This window comes from Apteryx mantelli, chromosome 18 (genome assembly GCF_036417845.1).
Source record: "Apteryx mantelli isolate bAptMan1 chromosome 18, bAptMan1.hap1, whole genome shotgun sequence".
NCBI lineage: Eukaryota > Metazoa > Chordata > Aves > Apterygiformes > Apterygidae > Apteryx > Apteryx mantelli.
The window spans coordinates 5,242,235-5,265,952 of NC_089995.1; the positions used below are offsets into that span (position 1 = coordinate 5,242,235).

The 23,718-nt window shown below is 40.5% G+C and overlaps 1 protein-coding gene across 1 annotated transcript in view; it reads left to right on the plus strand.

Annotated features, from left to right (window-relative positions):
- Positions 1–23,718, plus strand: part of PTPRT (protein tyrosine phosphatase receptor type T) — a 342,887-nt gene that overhangs the window by 56,064 nt on the left and 263,105 nt on the right. Inside the window, exons 3-5 of the mRNA XM_067307983.1 lie at positions 1,830–1,911; positions 5,583–5,698; positions 8,075–8,249. Of these exons, the coding sequence (XP_067164084.1) occupies positions 1,830–1,911; positions 5,583–5,698; positions 8,075–8,249 (373 nt within the window). The remainder of the gene's footprint in view (positions 1–1,829; positions 1,912–5,582; positions 5,699–8,074; positions 8,250–23,718) is intronic.

Consider the following 23,718-nt stretch of genomic DNA (forward strand, 5'->3'; position numbering starts at 1 on the left):
TGGTGCTTACTTTTGCTACCTGCTCATAGCTGATGCCAGCACTTTGGAGAGCTTTTTGTTCCCAGTCCCAGCACTCCGAGGAAGTAGGTTTGAGGGAAATTGGGGATGGAGTTTAGCATGGCTTAGAGCTTCTCACAAATGCTAAAATAAGTTTTAGTAACTGTGAAGTTGCCATTAGTAATCTTGTGTTTGAAGGAAGCTGCAGTAGTTCCTTAGGTGACCTTCCCAGGAGGTACAATTTGTATCATGAATGACATCTCATTTTACAAAATTAATCATAATTTCCATATTATGGATATACACTGCACTATTAGTCTTTAGAGTTCCTAGAAAATCTATCAAGGACCTTTCATCACTCAGAGCACTTGTTAATTTTTTTCGATCATTATTTTCTCTTCCAGAGATTTGCTTCCTTCTTCTACCTTTCAGACAGTCTATTTTTTTCCACCCTCCTCTGGTGTAGAATTCTCTTTTTACATTTTGTTAGCAGCTGAGCTTTTCTGAATTTATTTTTGTATTCCACCTGGTTTTATCATGCCTTTTTTCTAAAGAGACTTTGAGGAGATCTCCTGTTTGGCTGTGTTTGGAATTGGAGGAACAGATTTCAGGTAGTCTTGGGAGCATGAGCAGAAACTAAGTTCTGGAAGCTCAAATGCAAAGCTGAATGATTAACAAAATATTTGTACCTATGAAGTACACACTGCTCTACTTTAATAGCCTGGGCATTCAGTGATAACCATTTGGACTGTTGAATATTTTACTATATTTAGTCTTCTGATGGAGGAGATGAAAAAGAGGCTAAGTAGTGACAAACAGGGCCTATCAACTTCTGTTTAGACTGGAAATTAACAGTGTTAAAAGCTGGCTTGAAGCGGTTAACAGACTTTGTGTATACCATATTTGATACTAATTGTTTCTGAATTTTAGTTAGCTTATTTGGCAGTAGTTATTTTAGTTTTAATAATTTCTTTATTAGTCTTTTAGCTTTTTTCTGAACTCTTTTCAAGTAGTCTGTATATTTTTAGTAACTTGATGCTCCAAATTAAGACAGGTTTCCAGGTGCGTTCTCAGAGTCATAGAAAAGAGTTATGTTTTTGTTTGCCTGTAATATTTGTGTATTCAGCCCCAAATTAGTGGAACATTTTCATTGTCCAGATACATAAACAAAATAAGCCTAATTAGTGTAACATTAACGTGGAGAAATATTACGTATGAGCTTTTTAAGCTAATTCATTCTCAAAGCATATTAGTTTCATCCAGAGAAAGGCAGAGAAACTACTTTATTTTTAGTATTTTGGGGAGAATCTTATTTCAGTGCAGTAGCTGGAACCCAGGGTCATCCATTGCTCATAGTTTGCTCGCTGGCCCTGCGATGGCTTACGCGCCAAACCAAGGTTTCCTGCATAGGAATCCATGCAGGGTTATTGATTCGGTTAGGTAATTTTGTTTCGTGAACAGCATTCTCCAACTTTCAGAAGCATACTAAGAACAAGATGTCAAATGACTACCCACGAGCTGTTGCACTGGTGCTTAAATTAAATACGTTTGTGTGTATCCATGGAATGGTTTTTTTGCTCCTCCAAATGAAAGAAGCGCATAACTCTCTAATTGTAATAAATGTTACTGTAACTTTTTGTTTCCTATATCGGACAGACTTTCAGTCTTTAATATGCACATGCATGCTGAATTGCATCTGTATCCCATCACTGTTAATGATGAAATGCCTTGAGTGGTTCCGACACTGGAACAAGAGTGGAATGGGGTGACTGGCCAAATGGCTAGGGCAGCTATTCCTTTGTAAGAAAACCTTTTCTTATTTTGTATTTCAGGTGATATTTGAATCCGTCTCCTTGAAAGGACATCCAGGGTACATCGCTGTGGATGAAGTCAGAGTTCTTGCCCATCCATGCAGTGAGCATTCTTTGGTCTTTTCTTTTTAACCATGTTAATGTGTTATATAACAGGTTTTGCAGTCTAGATGAGTGACTTACCCAGTTCAGTCAACTCTAAAATGTCTTCTTGAGTCCCTCTGAGAGAATCGGCCTTGCATAAGTACGTAACTTTGCAAGTTGTGCAAAAGGCAAAGCTGCTCTGGATCTATAGCTAGTGCCAGAATGTCTGTGGAAATCTCTCATCCTCTCTTGTTAAGACAACATAAAACTCTGATTGTTTTGTTGTTTCTGAATCACACCCCTGAAGAAAAAGATCCAAAAAGCTTCTGATAGTATCCTATGCAGTTAACTTAAAAAAATCTAAAAAAATAAAAATAAAAAATCAGTATTTCCTTCATTAAAGGATGGATCCAAGAGGTATCTCTTGAAACAAAAGTTAAGCTCACTCAGCACCTCCATGCAGATTTAAAACGTCTTATTCAGCCAATACACTTGCACAGGAGTGGAGACTAATGCAGGTTCGTTACGCCATTCAAAATTACTAGTACTGTGTTTTTTCTATCCTGGTCACAATACATCCAGTCTAGATTTTTGTACTTAAAAAAGCCCTAAATCTCAGCCTTTGGGTCTGAGCTGCTTTGGTTTTTGTGTCCACAGTTTGGTTTGAGGACTTTTGTATGTGTGTATTGTATATGTAGTATAGAGTCTCTTCTGAAGATTTTAAGAGCCTTCATGTTCTTTAATGAGTTTAGATATGCTTTGTGATTTTCTTCAAATATTTTAATGTCCTTATGAGTAATCTGTAATGACCCCATGCCTTTTAATGCTTAAGTTATTAGATGTTTGGTATTCAAATGCAGTTTTGGATGATACCCTGATTTTATTCCTCATTTGATGCTGCAAATTCAGCGAGCCTGGTGTCATTTGGAAAGGCAGCACCAACCCCTTCCAGAGTTTTACCGCCTGTCTCGCTAGTTTGTGGTTTCAGTAAGGCGGTGGCAGCTGCTGTGCACAAGCGAATCGCATGGGTCCTGTCTGGGGGGTGAGATCAGCTGGTTTCCTTGCAATACAAAATTTCAAAGAATAGCTGCCATTCAGCGCGACAGCCATGGTGCTGCTCAAGCTTAACAGGACGTTTCTGATAACTGCAATATGGATAATTGCTGTTTAACTAAATTATATTTATCATGTGCTCATTTCTGAGGCCTTTGGGTGCATTTACTTCATTAAGAAAAACGTGCAATCGGTATTAACCAGCTGCTGCTGCTAACTGGCAGCGTCCAAACAAATCCCCCCCCATGGCGTGCTCGCTCCGCAGCGCATTGGGTGCTGGCTGATCCCTGTCCTGGCGGGGAGGCTGATAAAGCCAAGCGAAACCTGGACAAGAAAGTTAGGTGATTTAAAAAGGAGAAAGGATGCAGCGTTAGACCCCCGCTTATTGAAGTATTTAAACTGCTGTTTAAGTCCATTTCTCCAAGTAAATGAAGGGGTCTCTGCAAAATTATGTATGATCTTAATGTTCATTTAGTGAATAAGAGTGCTTTTTTGAATTGAAGTCTCTATGAAAATATATACCATTTATGCATATAGAGACAACACAGTTGTCAGCACGTTCGTTCAGTGATAAAAAGTCATGCGTTCAGCAGCTGATCTTTGAATCGTGCTCTTCCAGTTCATTGAGAATTGCTGCGTAGCTTTGAAAATACGGGCAGGGAGTTTTGATGTCGACTGAACTGCCTTTTAGCCTTTCACACAGAGTCCGTGTGCATTGCTTAAAAAGATCAACTGAAGCGCTTCACGTCCTTGCTAATTTTAGAAAGAAGCGTGCATCGTTCCCAGTCAGGTCATTTCTGAATGTGTCAGCTGCCTTTTTCCTGGTAGAGTGGCTGGTAGAGCGAATAGAGGTTTCACAACTGTGTCGTTATTAACAGACAAATCGTCCAGAAAACTCGGAGATCATCCTTCAAAAAACCATTAATGTTACTGGTGGAGCTGCTTACTTTATAATTGAGCTGGTGCTTAGGTTTCAAAAGACTCAAAACTAAAATGATGCGAACTGTAACTACTCTGTTGCCCATCAGTTTGCCACTTGCAGCCTACAGTGTTGCCTGCAAGTAAATTCTTCAAACTTGCACAGTAAGTTTGAAGGTACAAGTTTGAAATAAGTTTGAAGTGAGTTTGAATACACAGTATTCCCCCCATAGGTTCTTGGCAGTCTTTTAAATGCTTCTCCCTGCTGATTCCTGGGGTTGCATTTGTCCTTCAGCAGTGGCAGCCACCCTGGGTAGATGTCAGCAAAGTGTTCCCTTGACTTGCGCAGGTTTTGCCCCTCATACTGGTTTACAGTTATTGTAACTCAAACCACTGAACCATGAAGCTCCTGGAGATGACTGAAATTACTGTATTTTTTGACTTTTTTTTCACCCCTCATTTCCGTTTCACCTTCCTACATCATGGCGTAGCAGACAAGCCTAAATATCAGGTCGGGAGCTGGCTTATGTCTGCCCCGCTTAGACTGCGGGCAGAAATTATTCCTATTAGCCTGCAAATATCACATAGTGGATTCCTCGTCATGTGTCTGGAAAATGTGCTTGCCCATGTGCGGGCATGAAAGTAGCAGCTAACAAGCTATATATCAAAGCTATATATGAAGCCTTGTGCACACACAGACACAGATGCCCGCGTCCTTTTGAAGCTATTTAATTCTAGTGGAGAAGTATGGGTGGATACGTGCTCGGAAATTATGCATGCTGTTGGTGCCTAATCGTAGTAATGCACAGTCCTTTCCTATGAAAGGTGAACATGAATTTGAAAAAGTCTGACCTTTAGAGTCTCACGGGACTTCTGTGCGCCCTACTGAAGGTATTTAAATGGTTCCTAAACTTAGTTCTGAAGCCCAGCGCAGAACTGATTTCATTTGAAAGGGTCAGATTCGCTGCTGTAAAATTCTTTTTATTTTCCTCTAAGTTTACTTACAGAGGTGAATGAGTCCATGGTTTAGTTGAAAAACAGCGCTCTGATCTCATTCCTGTGTGAACCAGAGGATTATTTAATATCAGGGATGTCAGTGTTTTAGTATCAGTAATCTAAAATTTAATTAGTACTAAATTTAAAATCAGTGACACACTGATATCAGTAATTAATAAACTGATACAGTGCTATGCTAATGTTGGTGATATTAATATTTAATATAGTGGTTTGATATCAAAGTTATATAAATATTCAAAAGCCCTAGGATTTATTTGACAATCAAGAAAATAAAAAGGAAAAAAAGAATCCTATGAGAATTGGTTTTGGGTCGGTCACACCTGACAAACCCCAAAGCATTTGATTTTTTTGACCTTTTTAGAAACACAATTTTCTAAAGAAAAGAAATTACTCAATTACTCTTCATAGCAAGCAGCAAGAACTGGTGCTGATGACTGTGATCTTGCATTGTGATCTGATAGTAAATGTGTGTTTTTGGATGTGCCAGTGCTTTATGTGATCCCTTGGGTCATCCTCTGCAAGATCATCTACTCGGCTCCGCACTGAACCATGAAAGCTGAAGGACAGCTTTATTTTGCTAAATCGCTTTGTCAAGGATAGGCCTGCCGTTGCCCTAATAATTTGCTGAGTATGTGTATCTCTGCGTAACGTAGCCGGTTCCTGCCTTGCTCTACCCTGGCAACACTTTGCATTTTCTGATAGGGAAGGCTCCTCATTTCCTCCGGCTGCAGAACGTGGAGGTTAACGTGGGGCAGAACGCGACCTTCCAGTGCATCGCCGGCGGCAAGTGGTCGCAGCACGACAAGCTCTGGCTCCAGGTAAAGCAGTGGTATTTTTTCAAGCACAAATAAATAGGTGGGGAAGGACTGGGTGGTGGGGCAAAGTGCCTTCATCAGGATCCTTTTTGAACTGTTTTAAGCTGATGAGTGTTCAAGCTGACAAAATACGATACAGAAGATGGAAAAATGGCCAGTGACAGTAAAACTGTGGTTTCAATCAAATGCCCATGTGCCTGTAAACACCAGGCAGTAAAACAGAAAAATGGAACAAATGGAGTATTTTCTCCCTTCTGCTTAATATGCAGTCATCTTTTTTTCTCCTTCTCCCCAAATGTCACCTACTCTGGACTGCGGACAATGCATTAAGGTGAAACCTAGGCCAACAGGAAGGGTCTAGGAGGACTACCTGGATGGTGCAAAACAGGCAAAGCCAATTTGTACCCACTGTGTTTCTTCCTCCCAGCTTCCCTTGATTGGGTTAATGTCGGACTGTTCCTTCTAATCGCTCACTGAAAGACTTTGAGACACGAGAAGCAAAATCTTCCACCTCTTTTTGTCTGTATTTTTGCCCTCTTGGTTGGACTTGAAAGACTGGCTCATGCTGTTCATGTGGGTATGGTAACAACTTTTAAGAAGGGGTTTTCAGTTCTCGTTAGAAACGGAAAAATTAGGGAAGCTGAAGAGTGAAGCGCTTGCTTCCCAGTGAAGGGCAAAGTGATTTTTTTCAGCCCTTTGAAGTGCTTGGAAATGTGGAATCTTAACATTACCCTGTTCTACACGCAGAGCTGTCCTAGAAGCTTTTAAAATAGAAGAACTCTTCTTCTTCTAAACTTCTGTGCTGTTAAACTGCTGACATCCCAAGCAAGAAGCCTCTGTTATTCTATGTACTATGCATGCACGCAGGGCCAACAACAGACTTCAAACTTCAGAAAGTTTAATTAACCTCAGAAAGTTTAAGCAAATCAACAGTTTTTATTCACAGCTCAGACTAATGTGGCTGAGGCCCTGGTTGGGCAGACATGTGCTTAGAGCTCTTTGAATACAGCAGAATTTAAACATGTATCTTTTCTTGAATTAATGCCCTGAGGACAGAATTCAGTTTCTTTATTTTGGCATCTATAAAAAGTTCTATTTGCAGCATCTTCTGAGGTAGGGAAGAGTGACCCTTGCCATAATTGCTATGGCATTTATTCAAATAACTAATGGATTTTTTCATTTTTTAAATTTATTTTAGAAATGTTGATGAACTTTAGAAATAACAATTTCAAACTGAACCTAAATATTAGGACACAAATTAGCAAAGGTGAAAATTAGTACTGGGAAAAAAATAATTGAGTTGGTGAGAAATACATTTGGCATTATGCAAAATGACTTGACAGTTGCTTTAACTGTACTGTTATCACAGCTGTTATCCTAACAATTCTATTTTTATCTGAAATTTCTTAACCTGTGTTGTACTTTTAACATCCACTGAGATGCATTTTGGCTTATTCTTTATCTTTTTTGAGTTCTTCTGTGAAATCCTTCCACAGTTATGACTAGATGTTTGTAAAACACTTCTGACCTGAAGCAGTATGAACCTTTTCCCATGAGAAGCAGGGGTTTGAGAGAAAATCATTATTGTTGCTGGTGGAAACTTGTTTTCCGTTCTTTAAAATTGAAGCATTTAATGAAAATAGCCTTGGAAATACCGCCAAAAAATTGATTACTGGAAATTGGCAAAACAGCATATATATATTTTTGCAACTCCTAACAAACTAGCCCAACTGAGCAAGTTCAGGTGTTTATGCTTTGTAGAACATCGCTTTCTGGCTAGTTCTTCATCTGTCTGATTTCCAATTATGAAAATGTAGTGTGGCATTGGTAGAGAGAGGCTTTTTGAGCTGTGTTGGGCATGTAAGCATGTCTGTGCGTCCAACTAATTTATTTAAGTTGGTCCTGAAATAAAATTTTACACCTGCAAATGCCAGGTGTACAAAATCTGTTCATTTGTATTTTTCCAGGTGTACAAAATCTGTTTATTTGTGGTATTTTCCTATGCTAGCTAAACTTCTAAATATATCGTGAACAAATACATAGTTGGAACTGTCACTCTCCAGCCTTTTCAGTGTGTTTAAACACACCAAATGTCCAAATATATTTCAAAAATTGAAGAGACAGGAAAACCTAAATAATCCTAAATATATACGCAAGAATATTTATACCCATTAGATCATACAGTCCAGAGCCCATGTCAGCTTTGTAGGGGTATGGTTAGCAATCTTTTATGGAGAATTTGTACTGTATGAAGTCTAACCTAGCAATGTGAACCTGACGGTCTAACCAGTGTTGAGAAGCATAACAAAGACTGAATTATCCATGGATAAACAATCTGTACGTCCTCATAACTTGCGTTATTTTTGTCTGCTTTTACAGCAGTGGAATGGAAGGGACACGGCATTAATGGTGACTAGAGTGGTCAACCATAGACGTTTTTCTGCTACTGTGAGCGTAGCTGACACTTCGCAGCGCAGTATCAGCAAGTACCGATGCGTCATTCGTTCCGATGGTGGATCTGGAGTTTCAAATTATGCAGAATTAATAGTGAAAGGTAGGTTGTATTAAAGCAGCAAGTTTGTCTGATGAATATTTCCTCCTAGGTGGCAGCTATGTGTAAAAATTAACATCCTATTGGACCTTCTCCTTTATTCGTTGTATTTTAAGCAAGAAAAAAGGGTTGTGAAGTGGCATGAATTTCAATCCTTTTTCTTAAAACAAATATTTGAATCATGGAAACAAACTTTGGATGCAGCCCTGTTTGCAAGCTCTTGTAATAATGCATGGTCGCTGTGGATCCTTTTCATGTGGATAGCTGAACAGTTTGGGCGTCAGTCAGCTTCATCGGCCTGCCTTTAGTGTCTTAGCAGGCATAAATAATCCTGTGATGGAGTACTGTATGTCAGATTAATCTGTCTGCTCAGGGCGGCTGGGGGTAAATGATGGGACTGGTTCTTCTCCTGTCCTGAAGTAAACAGTAGAGACAGCGGTAGTTCTTGAAGGGAGCTCGGGTTTTTGGCCTGTGTTGTTTACCATGATTTAAGAGCTGACACTGTACCTGACACGTGCGAGACGGTGCTTGTTGAAGAGCGTGGAACTGGACTGGGTTAATTAAGGAGAGAGTACCCATGAGGCATGGAGTAAAGTGCTGCCTTCCTTAAACTCTTCCTCAGCTACGCCACAAGGACACTCATTGCCTCTTAAAAGGGTTGTTCAGGAGGTGGCTGAGTCACTCCTGAGCCTGCTTCATCCCGTGTCCCATCTTCCACGGACATTGGGTGGAAGGAATTTGAAGTATAGGGATGCTCATAGATTATAATTTTATTGATCTAAGTGTTTGATGGAGGGTGGCTGTAGAAACAAGATCGCTTTACTCCACTGCAGTGCTTTCTACCAGATTCCTATGGCATTCGACAATCAGCATGCCGATGCCTTTGCAAGGTCTCAAATAGCGAGTGTTGTAGGTATTCAAACTACACAGATCATGAAGAGAATGTGCCAATGAGATGCCAAGAGCTTTTAACTTCCACAGAGGGACCTTGCATCTGTCTTGTTCACCTCTGGAGGAGCTGATTCATGATTGAAGTGGAATTGAGTTGCCAGTAGTGGCGTATCTAATACTGCATCGTAACTAAATAGAAGGAAGGCAACCTTCCAGAGGAACGAATACCAGAACGTGCAGAGCAGGGTATGTGCCTGACGTTTTCTTGTGCAACAATTGGAGAAAGAAAAAAATAGAAGAATAAATTACAAACACAAGAGGTTGGACTTCCAACAGGAGAACATTGATATATTCATTGCTGGATTATTCAGGCAGACAGACACCTACCTAGAAGAAATTAAGGGATTATGTTGAAGGAACGTTCCTCTACTCCTTGTTCCTACTTAGTAGGCAGGTCAAGTTAAGTCGTTCATTTGAGGTTAGTTTGCAGCAGCACTGGGAGTGCATGGATCAGTGCTTCCAAAAAAGTCTGACTAATTTTGGTGTGGATAATATCAAATTTGTAATGCATGCGCACAGGCTGAAATGAAAGCAAACTGGAATTGTTTAATTCTGAAGAGATGTTAGAGATGTTTATTGAATTGCAATAATGTACTTGGGTATACATTAAATTTGTCTGTAATTGAAGTTTTGCTCAATTGACAGTCCTGCCCTTAAACACACTAAATCCAACCTAATGCTCTGCCTCTCATGTTCTTTCTCTCAGTCAGTTAAACATAAAACTATATGGGATTGTTTCAACAAAGGTCAAGGTTTAAGAGTCTTTGTGTGTCTTTTGCCTATAAAGATCTCAGTTTGCTTCCCTAGAAATAAGATTTTTTTTTTTCTTCACAGTATTGAAATAGGAAAGAGTAACTCACATTTCTTGACATTGCATGATTATTATTTGATAAATATGGTAAGAGAGATTTTGCTTTGAAATACACCTGCTACGCCTACGCTTTACACTGAAGCAGTAGCTAATCTATTTCACAGAACAATTTGATCAGTGAAATTAAACCTAAACAGAGCAACCCTCCCTGCCACAGGTCCTCCCCTTCCTCATCTACGTGGATGTAAGTGCTTAACTAAGCTAAAAAAGGAGATTATCGCAAAGTAATTACTGGAAATCTTGCACAAAAGACCATAATGTTATTAGTTTCAAATTGTTGCAGTGCGTTTAGAGGTAGGTAATACCTTCACAGTACTGAGAAGAAGCTTTTCTGTAGAGCCAGTCACTGTTTATGCTAATACTTTTCTGTCTTCTGACTCGGTTGATACAAGGCTTGTATAATTGACGATACATTTATTCTTCTTTTTGCACTCTAGAAACGTAATAGTCAAGTAAGAGAAACCTATCATTTCCATCTGTGCACCTTACCATCCTATGCTGCCCCAGTGGAAATAGCTCTTCTCAATTTCTTATCTCTCACTGTTGCACATATAGTAATTTAATACAATTTTGTCCAGGGCAGTTTTCAAAAAACCCGGAGATTCTGCATCTTTCTATACTGATGGCATACGAATGAAATGCTTCTTGTCTGTAATTTTAAGTTAACTGCACGGCAGTTACTCATATTCTGAACTGCAAGCGGGGTTTGCTTGTGTGAAGATTGTTTAAATGACTGTGAAACTGGCTGGATTCTGGGCATCAGTATTAATGACGTAGTTCAAATGTCCTTGCAGGAAACCTGTCACGTAAACTGTGTGTGTGTGCGGGCGCGTGTGTGTGTGGACACACGTCCCCTAGAGGCTTGTTTGGCAGTTCTTTTTGTTCTGATCCCTTTCAGATATTCCGGGTGCCTAAATTAATTACTTTAACCGGTGGTAGAAATCGCTTGAGAGCTGATCAGAAGGGAGTATTACAGAATCTATAACTTACTTTTCATGAACGATTTTTTTCTCTGGCTTTTGCTCTCCAGAAGGTCCCTCCAAATTATTTTGGTGCTATCAGAGGCGAGTTCTTCCAAGGCGTACGTGGCGATCCCTGATCCATGCCCTGTTACAGGAGAGCTGCCTGCCGCCTCGGAGATGCTCTGCTTCTCTTCAGTTTTCTCTTAGTTGCTTTTCAAAGCGTTCGGTTAGTCAACACGGATGAAAACAGTCTGTCCCTTAACCAAGTGGCTTTCTGTCATCGTTGTGATATTTGGGACAGCTTGGCTTTTATCTGTCAGTTTTTTCTTGAAGTTTTTAGACATGAGAAGTTGATGCCTTGAGTGACACCAGAGGGAGAGGTGGCTCCTTTACTAGAGTTTTGATTGCTGGTTTTTCTCTCCTTCTTTTCAGTGATGATGCTGGTTACTGTAATTGCGTTGTCTGTTCATTAACTCACCAGGTACGCAGCGGAGATGGCTCCAGTGATCTAAGTCATTGCCTTATAGCGCACGTTGGAATTAAACAAAACAAAACAAAAAAAGCCCTGTCCACTCCTCAGGGTCAAGATATTCTAAGGTGAAAAGCACGCTAAGTAAGATGATGTTAAAAAAAAAATCTGTATTGTTAAGAAGCTCCTGTGTTAAGTATACTGCACAAATTCAGGATTATCGTTTAAGAAGGCAGACTTAACAAGAAGCCTCTACAGATATTCTGCCTATCTCAGGGTTTATAGTAGGAGCTGTGTACAAATAGTTTCAATTAATTATTAAACAGCCGGAAGACCTATTAGGAGAAAGAGCATCCTGGAGCTTAAAAAAAATCAAAAATGAGAAGATCTCTGTTCTGCAGCTGAGCCTTTGACTTGGGCTGGAGTTGGTCCTAGAAACATCCTTTCTGGCCCCCCAGAGGTTTCCATGAGTGACACAAGTGGAATATAGGTATGAAAAAATATAACACAGCATTATACATGTACCCTAAAGTAGAGCTTCTGTCAGTGTGGGGCAAGTGTGCATCACAAAGATGAAAATAAAATTGTGTGCAACGTGCCTGCTTAAAATGTCCACAAACTCCTAGGTCTTTCGTTGCATATAAAGCAATTATTAAGAGAGGTAGTGGATAGGAAAAGGATTCTTCCACGTTTTTAAATTTTCATTCTTAGTGAATGGGTAGTTCTGCATCCTAGGATATTCGTGACAAAAGTACTTGTTAAAGCTGACAATATCCTTGTCATCATGGGGTAATAAAGCAACTCTTGCTAAGGTGGTGCTCAAGGCCCCGTATCTCAGTGACGACATTGGTGGCAGTGAATTGGAAAGTACCAGTGTGTTGCAGCACTCTTCTTGTGCCCATGAGGATAGCTGGAGGATCGAATCCAGTCCCTCACTTGGAGCTGTTTAGGAGAGGAGCACAGCTGTGGTCAGTAATACATGCATTTTAGATTTCAGTGTTAAAAATATATTTTCTGGCATGCATAATAAAGTTCAGTTAAGTGGCTGAAACGCATGAGAATTTCTATCTGACTCACCCAGATGGCAAAAGTTGCTGTGTAGATTTGAATTTGCCTGCTTGACTAAAGCACATTAATCAAGATCCTCAAAGTTATCACCTTGTGAACGGGAAAATGTCTCTCTTGCTGGTTCTACCAACAGTATCAGTGAAGCTGTGATAATAAGGCTTTCCCTCAAGGCTGGCTGCTCGCTCGCTCTCTCTCGCTCTCTCTCTGTTTTACAAGTTTACAGAAGTGGATTAAGTCTGCAGAATTTGCATGTACTCTGTACCTAGAGAAGTTAAGCGTAGGTTTGCTAAGGTCTGTAATGACGTTGCTCTTCTGAACCCTACACCGACACACCACGGTGTGCGTGCGCATGCATGTGGGCCGTTTATGAAGGCTGTGCTGCCTCTGAAATTACTGAGCAAGTGCGAACAGCTCTGGGGTTGTAAGGCACCTGGAAAGCCGCTTAGGTTCCTTCATTTCTTTGTAGTTATGCTGGCGTTGGAACGGTAATATTCCTTTCCTTAGTGTTTGCAACTGGCGGCAATTACTCGAACTCCTCGTTGCTGCGTTCAAATTGTCTAGTTGAACATTGTCAACAGCGGTTGGTCCAGCTCAGTTTTAATCATTAAGTGGGTGTGTGGTGAGAAGAGGGGGAGGCAAGAGATTTCAAATGCTGCTTTTGACCAAGTGCTTTACCTTTGCTTTCTCTTCTTTCAGTCCAGTCCAACGTATCTTTCTGGGAAGTGGATGGGGGAGCTGTGAGGGGAAGGCCGTTGTTTTGTAGAAATTGGCGGTTAGGAGGAATGATAAGTGTTCTTGCAAGAAGAAGCGTTTCCTTCTTCTTCCGTTTAACCCCAGAATAGAACTGGGAAATGAATCCCTTTCCTCGCCATCTGATTGACACATCCTTTACACACAGGAGCCAATTTTCAAAATTGCACAGTGCCAAATAGACTTGCAGTCATGTTCGGATGTGCGTATTCATCATTTCTCACATTCACGTTAGTCATGGAGGTATAAATTAGAATCATTGTGTCCAGAAAGAATACAAGACCCCAGCTGGGATACAAGGAAAGTTCATAAACTCAAGGCTTATTGCCAATTCAATTTTTATTCTTCCCCAACTTTCTGTATCTCTTTCTTCACTAGCCCTTCTATTTCTACAGTAGGGAGTACTGTGTAAAGGTTCATCTTTATTGTAGCCACCGGTGAAATTAATATGATCTTTCTTATCACATCACAGAACTGAGTTTCAAGAATTCCTTGCAAGACTAATGGTGTGCATATTAAAAACCGTTTTTATTTCTGAGGCAAATGCAAATCAAAAATCTTGTTTTTAATTCTGATTCTAATTTCACTGGAGATTGGTAGAGAGGTAGGCATGTGATGAGGTTTCTTGAGCTTATTTTTAATGTATGGTTTACTAAATATGACTGTTGCTGCTGATGTATAAAGCTCTTGATGAAATGCAAGGGATAAATCCAATAATAAAAGGAGGAAGATAAAAAATGAATTGTCCAGTTTGAAGAAAAGACAGATTGCATTTCCCACGTAATCTTAATGCTGTCAGTCAAGAAAATGGAGAGATTTGTAGGAAAAGATTTCAGGATAAAAGAGAGAAGTACTTTAAGATGTACTAAACATGCCCCAAAACAAAGGTGAAGCAGAAGCTCAATCAAGTATCCTTCCATTCTCCAAGGACGAAGGAGCATTATGGCCAGTTGTGGTTTTCTACCTTGTTTGTGGGGTTGTCTCCAGCCCCGTGACCAGGGCAGTGGCTCATGCTGCGGTTCTGGAGACGGCTCGCGGCACCGGAGGCTGTGCAGCCTGGGAGCCGGAGGGACACACTCCTGGCGGCTCCGAGATGCACACAGCTCCCACCGCGTGTGGTAGCGAGGAGGCATCTCCCAGCGTTATTTTCTCCTTTTTATCAAGACTCTAACAAGTAGTTTTTCCATGTGTGAAGGTGTGGTTAACTTGATAAAAGGCTTTTTTTTAAATTTATCTTTCCTCCCAACTTGAACTGAGTGTAACTGCAAGAGTCCCTGTGGGCAGAAGGGACTTTCTCCCTGCTTTGAGGTAGAATAACATTGTGACTGGGTGAAAGCAGCAGTTGGGAACTGTCTTTCTTACTTTATCTGTGTTGCGTTCCTTCTTGCTCCCCATTCAAAAGGAACAGAAAGAATCTCCGAAGCAGAAAAATAATGAAAGCAAAAGCATCATGGGGGTGAAAGACCTTCTTTTCTCTCTAGATCCCCTCTGCTTTCCTTGGCTTTCAATGAATCAGTCTTGTAGGGGAAACCTCTGAAGAGAAGAGGATAAGCTTTGTGCTCTCGTCTGCACGAGATGTGTCTTCCCCCATCAGAAAGTAGAAGGGGGGAAAACGGTCGTCAAACAAAGTCTAAATAAATTAGCTGTCTTGTCATGCTTTAGCAGACACCTTTTTGCCTGATGTCATGGTGTCATTGATCCTAAAATGTTAAAAATGTCTGAATATATTATGTAAAATTTTGGTCTGCAGATAAAAGATGCGATCCAAAAATTAGTGGAAATGAAATGTTATTTATTGGCGAGTCTTCCAATAAACAATACCTATTTATTAACTTTAAATATAGCTCCTAACAAACCGAAGTAGGGATGCTGGCAAACATAACTGTACGTTTCAGCCTGCCTAGGATGCTGGTCAGGTTTGCCCCTAAGTCTGGGCAAGGTGATATCACATATTTCATGCTGCCTTGCGTTTTGCAGACAGATACCAGTAATGTGGCCTTCCAGTATGTTGCCTCTAGAGTGTAAAGAGTATTAACTATTAACTCAGGCTGTTGGGTTTTCAGCGCTGGAGGCTCCCATTTTCTGTAATTTCCATTTGTCAGTCTGCAGGGTCTTGCAAGCACCAGTTCTTATTTATTTTTAAAGGAAAGGTTGGAATAGCAGTTACTTTGCCAATATACTTTTCCTCCCATTAGCTTTCTAGCATGCTTGCCAAGCGTAGTCAGAAGAGAGAATTACCACTTTATATCACTTTTTCTCCAACCTATGCTTCCGTTTCTAGTAGGTGTGATCCTGCCGGATGATGCCTATGTTTTCCGTCCGTCAGAGCTCTCAGCCCTCTCAGTGTCTAGTTAAACTTATCTGGAAGGTTTAAAGCAACTGCGTAGGATTTAATTCAGGACTGTTGGTTCTCAGGCAAGAGCATCAAATGCTGGGATGGGTTCCAAACCCCAGTCCTTTTGCTAACTGGGAACTTCAGTGGAGCGGATGGCTTGGCAACTCGGAGCAGCAGATGTGTGCCATTGTAAAATGTGCCTGATGGCTTTGCATTGTTGTGTCTTTTTAATGTACCTTTTTTTTTTTTTTTTTTTTTCATACGGTGAGTTGATGGCTCCTGATGCTTGTGTGACATTACGATTCAAAATGGCATTCATTTTTTTATATTGGTTATGCCTTAGCTGAAAGACTTAGTGTGAAAATTGAGTCATGTACATTGTTAACTCTTTCTTTAGCTCATCTCTCCTACTTCTGCCTGCTTAATTTCAGGGACAATATTAATGGACTTCCAAGTCTTCTGAGAAATACAGACTAGAACTGTTCTTAAATTGTCTGCCCCATGGTTTCAATCCTGTTAAATGCTGATAATTCAAGAGAAGACCCATAAAGTATCATCTGTTGTTATACTGAATATTGGTGAAGAGTCTGCTATGATTTAGGCTAACTTTGACACTTGTGAGATATAATTGGCAGGTAATTAATGGGTATGAGCTGTTATCTCAGCAGGAAGGATACCTTTTTCCCATCAAAATATTACTTTTGTAGCTGAGAAAAAATGCAACTTACAAAAATAGTGCTTCGGTTAATAACAAAGTGTGGGCAAGGATGCATCGGATTCTCTTGAGGTGTGCAAGGATGAAAACTAGTGTGAGAGCCTTGCGTAAGAATAAACCAGGTAAACAAAGTATGTTTACAGTGCAGTGAGCCCAATAGATCCCGTCTGCGTAGCAAAACCAAATGAAATTCCAATGCAGTGGGTAGACTGTTTTCATGAATACAATGCCTCTGACCAACATGAATATTGGAGCTCTTGAATTTTGCAGTACTAGGCACCTGGGGTGAAGAAGTGTAGTTGCTGATCTCTTTCAGATGTACAGGAGTTACTGCAGCTAGTAGGCTTTCTCCAAAAGTGTTATATTCAGTGTAGGACAACTGAACTAAGAAGTTCCAAATCAGCTGTGAAAGGTGGATGGTTTCTTGTCCTGAACAAGGTGATAATGAATTTCCCAGCTATCTTTGACCTGACTTAGTCTTTAGTTTCCTTCGTAGCACAGTGTAAAGCTGCTTGGGTTTCTTGGGATGAAGGAAGTGTTTGCCCAGCTTTTTTTTATTATTATTATTATTATTTTTATTATTATTGTTTTAATTAAAGAATACACGTTGCAAACCAAAATACAGAACACTTTAAAGCAATGTATCAGTTCCTAGAAATTTGTGCTAAAGATCATTCCTTAAAAGTTTTTATATAGTCTTTTCTCCTTTGTGCATCTTGAGCCACCTTGGAACCACTGTCTTAATCTCTCTTCACATGCATATTCCGCCTTCCTAGTGACTTCCAGGTCTGTCATCAGTGAGCCTAAATATGTAGTACAGACCCTTCTGTCTCCTTTGCTTTTGGCATCCTACCACAAAAGTTGCTACTGACCTACTGTGTGAGCGCTTTTAAAACTGCTTTATTGGCTTTGGAGGTGAGTATTTACAAGCTGAAGGGGTAGTTCTAAGCGAAAGAAGAAGCTTGCAAGTTTGGGATGAAGGAATGATGGAGCCTGTAAACACTAGTAGGTAGCTGAGTTCACAACTAAGGAGATTAGCATTACAGCAGCTCCAGAATGCCATTAGCTTCAAAGCTGGGAGTTGACAAAAGTCTTTTGGAGCCTATTAGCTGTGCTGAACAGAGGCCATTCAGCAAGCTTGTGTTAGGTGTTCAGGTAAATGGGGTTTTTAAAGTTTGCATAGCATTTACCTCTGAATGATGGAGCTGAAAGGGTTTGCTTGTCTTAACTCCAGGGGGAAGCTGGGTTCTGCGGAGTTGGTGGTGTTTGCATTTGTCCTATCTGAGTGGACAGATTAAAGAACAAGTTTCTGTGTTAGAAGGAGAATGATTGTTTTGAAGTTAGTTCCCCGCTCAACTGTGAGATTATCTGAGACAAGAAAAGAGCCAAAGTTGCAGTCTGAATTGAGATTTTGCAGCCCTGCTTCGCCACCTCTGTCCAACTGAAGCATCTTTCATTCTTCTGAGCAAATAATTTCCCAGCACCTATTCCAGCTGTCAGGTGATGAAATCTGGTTTCCCCAGAACCACTGCCCCAAAATCTGCTGTGCCGTTTCTTAACTTTCATCTGTTCCGTTAATCATTCTGCCATGTTAGATGCCACCAGTTGTTCCCCTCACTTGCCAGTGCTGGGACACCAGTTCAGATTACATCCTTAATGTTACCTTGCCTTGCTGGGACTCCTTTCACAGGAGGCTTTAGATCTAAGAGCAAAAAAAACAGCTGAGCAGCAGTTGAATAGTGTGATTACTGCAGGCCCTGTCACTATTGTAATCATTAGCCTGTGGATTCGAGAAGTGTAACACGAAGTTTCCTAGCTCTCTACAGTCCCTGTAGCCTTCTGAGCAGTTATAGCATGGTAGCTTCAAAGTGGACCTTGGAACATCCTGGGTTCTTCGTAGACCTCTCCTAGTCTTGCTGATTTTCTCTGACTTTCCTTTTATTATAAACAATTTCAGTTGCATCATTGTGTATTGACTATCATTTGCAGCCCAGTGCTATGCCGCACAAACATGTGAAAACCCCTGTCTCGAGTTATCACAGTCCTTGCTCTCTTTTTCACCGAGGCTTCTCTCCACTGTATCTCTTGCTTATCTCTCTTTCTCAGCAGGAAGCTTCCATCAGTGTGTGTCTGTATGTGAGGAAGATGCAAATAGCTGCAAGACTTAAGCTATCTGTCTTTGGATCCTATAACTCAGTCTTTGCATGTGTTTTACTGTCCTATTTATTAGCCTGCAGCTAATACTGAATTACACGACAGACTACAGCTTACAAATTGTTTGTTCCTCAGCAGGATACAGACACAAATTAAAATTGAAGAGGTTTGGCTTGCTTATTTCCTTAATTTTCTCTTTTTCTTCTTATGGCAAATGCAAAAAAAATTACCCTCTCTTGTGGCTGCTGCTGCTTCTGACTTGTGGATTGACTCTTGTGAACGGTGCTGACGATATCATATTGCCTTTCAAAAGGCTACTATAGTATTATTTAGTCTTCTAACCCAGGCTGCTTACTGCGTAGTGATTAGTCAGTATTTTCCATGATCGTAAGGTTGAAACTCTAAGTATAAACACCTCTGTCCTTGCTCTTATATGTTTTATTCCACCTCCCTTCTGCTTAGCTCCACCTCTGTCACATAGCCTTGCTCTGCTTGATGAGTTTTGCAAATCATTTGCTTTTGTTTGCCTTGCGTCAAGAATACGGTACTTCGAGGACGACGAGGAGTTCTGGTACCTTGGTTTCGTTACATGCTAGTGAGGGCATTCAGAGCGTGCAGCAGTCACTGCGCTTGCACAGTGCTGTTCGATGATTGTCATGGTCACAAACCCATATGCTCTTGAGAAGGGAAATCTCATTGCAGGCAAAAATTTTGTAGAAATTTCTAGGTAGCTAACTATGAAAAGTCCTAAACCAGTATGCTATTTGATTTCTTTTTTAAGATTTAAAATTGGGAATGTTCACATGATGCTAGCTTTAAATATGTCTGCAGAGCTCTGAGGGCACCAGTCTTGATTTTGCATATGACCTCTGCCAACCGAGTGCCATGTTCATTCTCTACTCTCTACTAATAAAGGACAAGACTACATTAAAAACTATATGGATCAGATGACAAGTGTTGAAGGCACACAAGGCTTAACTTCACTATCTATAATTGAATTACACACTGAGAATAATTAGGGGAAATACATTCTGTCTCTCTGGGATGTAACCTCTTTACCATATGTATGGTCCTCTCTGAAGCTCTGCTAGTTGGATATTATTTAGCATTAGTTAACGCTGCATTTAGCCAGGGTGTCTGAGGAAACTTACTCTGTTACAGAATAATCTTCAAATTTGTCATCATTTCCTTTTCTGTCTCCTCCCTGGAATCATGGTGCAGATACAGTCTTTGCAGTTGGATTGTTGGTATTTGCTGGGCAAAAAGCAAAATTTGATGCTCCTCATTAAAACTGTGATAGTTTTATTAGGAACTAGACTATTCCCTCTTCTAAGGATTGCTTTCAGATAGAGGATCAGAATTTCTGCATGCCTCAGCCCCAGCTATAGCGGCTCCATACTCATAAGGAAATTTGTTCATTGTTTCTCATGTAATGAGTCTCACTTACAGATATACTGTCAGACTGAAAAATGGTTTAATCTAATTTGACCTTCTTCAATATGCAAGCCATAGAACTTACTAGTCATTTTTGCTCACATGCAATAACATATGGGTAAAATAGAATAGTTTTAGAGGCTGATTGATTTAAAGTTTTTAAGTGATGCAGCATCTGTAACAACCTTAGGTAAGCGCTTTGAGTACTAAATTATTTTCACTGTTTATCTGCACCTGATTTCTAGTCAAATATCTCTAGCTTCTGCATCTAGCCATCAGATCCCAAGTCTTTCTGCTAACTTTAATAAATCTTCAAGTATTGAATATTTTGTCCTTGTACAAGTACAGGAACTTGTATTGACTGTGATCTTGGCTTTGTTTGATTATCTCATGCAAGTGCCTTAAGTTTCTCTGCAAGATCTCTTGTTCTGTTGGAGCACTGCTTTCAGTTCTGGGGAAGGCATCTCAAACTGGACTTGCACACTTGTTCCACTTGTCTGTGGAACATTTGCTTTTGTTTCTGCAATGAATAGATTTGCTTAACATGTTCTCTTTCTTGCTATGAAATGGGAAACTTCTAAGCACAAGTAGATAAACTTTTCAGTTTCGATGCAAGCCCTCTCCAGCAGGTGCAAAGAAAGGAACTATAATATGTACTGTATGCCGAAGAAGCAGCACTTTTTCACACAGAACTTTTCAGAGAATTTCATGTGGCAGGAGACTGTCTTTGCCTATGTGATAATCTTTGGGACTCAATACAGTATCAGAACAAATGTATTAAAATTTAGTGAAAGAACTGTAAGAAAGTGTGTTGGATGCCTCAAGCAATGGCTTTAAGGGGGCTTTTTCTGCTAAAGTTGTTCATTTTAAGTTCAGATATGTAACTTAAAAATTATTTTTCATCAGACAACCTTCTAGTGTCTGTCACAAAGAAAATGAGTGTCTTGATTCCCCCCCCCCCCCAAAAAAAAAAAAGCATTTCTGTGTCACAGGAAAGCCTTCATAATTGGAACACCCAGGTGTTTTTCACATGGACTTGCATAAAATTGTAACAGTATCTGTGTATGATGAAGGCTGAACTCTTTGCATGTTATCAGATATGTTCCCTGGCATGTCAGATATGAGATATTTTGAGGCAGTGTTGGATGCATCTCGCGCACGTCCTGTCCCTAGCCTTTGGATCAATGCAGGTGTGTCCCTGGAACCATGTGCTGTTTTACCAACGTTGAACTGGCTAGCAAAAATGTGGGCAAAAGAATAAATGAAATGATATTGCCTGTGGCCATCTTACTCTCTGATAGCTGTGACTCTTCCACTGTCATCTCTGTTTCCCAGCTCCATAGCATCTGCGGTGGAGATGGGTATCTCATCTGGGAGGTAAAGCCTCTGGATAGTTAGGATGTCAGGGAAGTTTTTTAGTGTTCCTTGCACTTCTCTTGGCACTTGTGCACCCTAAGGCCTATAGGAGTAAAGTACAGAAAGTATTTTATGAGCATTTGGCAACCGCTCTGTCATCAGCAACAGGGTGAACTGGTAGTTAGACTGGCCTTAATGGAAAGCAATGAAATGCTTTATGCTTCTGGAATAAATCAGACGAGAATCTTATTTGGTGCTGGCTCTGCCATCCTTTTCCTTTATGCAGGAGTTTTGTGTGGTAGTTTCAATCTTTCCCGCTTTCTTGCAGGCTCTAGAATGCTATTTGTGAAAATACCAAGACCTATCACCCATCATTACGGCTATCATAGTGAACAGCACACCGTGAAGCATATTGGAATTTCTACCATTTATTACTGCTTCAAAATGCATTTTGTGAGAAAAGAGAAAAAAAATTGATCTTTCAGTTTAATACTTAGGAGTCTCTCACAGGGAGCAGTGTAAATCAAGAAGCACGGTGCAGAGCTGAGCTTTAAACTGAAAATAAGCATGTGTCCAGCTCAGGTGACAGATGAAAAGAGTGTTGTGATCTGCAGTATATTCTGAACATGATGTATAATAAAAGACAAAAATGACAAGATAAGTATGGAGTGGAAAAGAAAGATTTGCCTAGTTTTCAGATGCCTTGAGCCGGCTAGCAGACCCTTGAGGCTAGCTTAGAGGGTGCCTGGTGGTAATGCTGTTGTCGCGCTTGGGGAGAGGTGGGGGGAGACCTGGTAAGATTTTTGGTACATACATCCTGCAGCTTGTTTCAGCATCGTTTAGGGGTGCTTTGGGTGGGAAGGGAGAGGAAGGGCTTCCAGCCAAAGTGTCATGCCATCCTGGATAGCACCGACATCGCGAGGAGGCACTGCCGCTTTGACGGAGCGGTCAGACCAGTGGAGTGCAGGTGGTACAGTTATGGTTCACCTTACCGAAAGCAATACAAGGTGGATGGCTGGGACACAAACATGCAAGGAAAGCCTTGATTAAGGTTAACAGTAAGATTAAAGGGCTTCTGTTGTTAATCTCTTAGATTAACACTGAGCTATAAGACAGAATTCAACTTTGGGTTATTCTTGGAAAACTCTGTTGGGTTCAGATGAACATTTAAGACACTTGCTCACTATTGCAGTTACTGGCTACATTTTTGGCATGCAAAGCTTACTGGTGCGTAGTGGAAGCTGTGTCCTTATCAATTAATTTTATTCTAACTCCTCAAGTCTCAATTGGTTGTTACTTAGCTGTCTTTTTCTTTCAAATTTGACTTGAAATTTTCAGACAATGAGACCTAAAAACTGACCTTAAATATTAAATGCTGTTTTCTGTGGCTTATGGTGCTCCTTGCTGTTAGACGAGGTAGAATGCTTCCAGCTGTAATGTCTACAAGTTAGTCAAATGGAGCAAAAACAGGGGGAAAGCACTGAACAGATGTATTTATTGAAAAATACGGCTTAGTGCTCCCTATCCAAGCTGGCTTACCCACTGAGTGGCTTGAATTTTCTATGGAAACAGCATATGAATTGGCATATGCATAACTTGTAATGTCTGTGACCCCTGAAGTAAAGGCATGCAAAACATTCCACAATATTTTAATATGATTTCCTTATATGATTTGCTTAGCTCTCCAAAGCTTTAGCAGCCTTAGCACCATCTTAACCCAGTGACAACTGAACTTTCTTTAAGAGCCTGCGCCTGTAGCTCCTGGGCCTTCAGAGCTGGGGGTCGGTCCTGAGTTTTGGCAGAGGAAGGAGCACTCTTGAAAAAATTCCTCCCATTAAAGTCATCCTGGATTGGATCTCTGCTTCGAAAGCACTGCAGCAGAAAGACACGGCCCTGAGGGATCAGATTTCTCTTAAGATACCAGCAGGACCAAAAAAATAGTTTCGAGGCAAATACTTCGGCAATGGATTAGGTACTTACCTGGGTAAGAGCTTCCGCAACAACACTGCCAGGAACTAGAGGGAAATAAATCCTCCCGCTCAAAGCATGATCTGAAGGTCATATCAGAGCATGAAGAAATACCCTTCTGAAGTTTACTGTTGTAAAGTTGGTGAGGTGCTCTAAATGGATAGAAAAGAAGCAAATTATTTCAACTGGGCTGCATACACTAAATTAGCAACCTTCAATATTTACAGCATTCACTGGTGTATGCTGTAGCACCTGTTTAAAAGGAAAAAAAAGGTTTCTGTCTTAGGTAAACCCATTGTACGTTTTTGTGTCAGTTCTTACATTTTTTTATGTATCCATTACTTCTCTTCCTCATTAGCTGCTCTCTAGAGCAGCAACTCGAGTAACAGGCCATAATGTTATCCACTCCTTGACATGTCTGTCCACATCAAAATGTTCT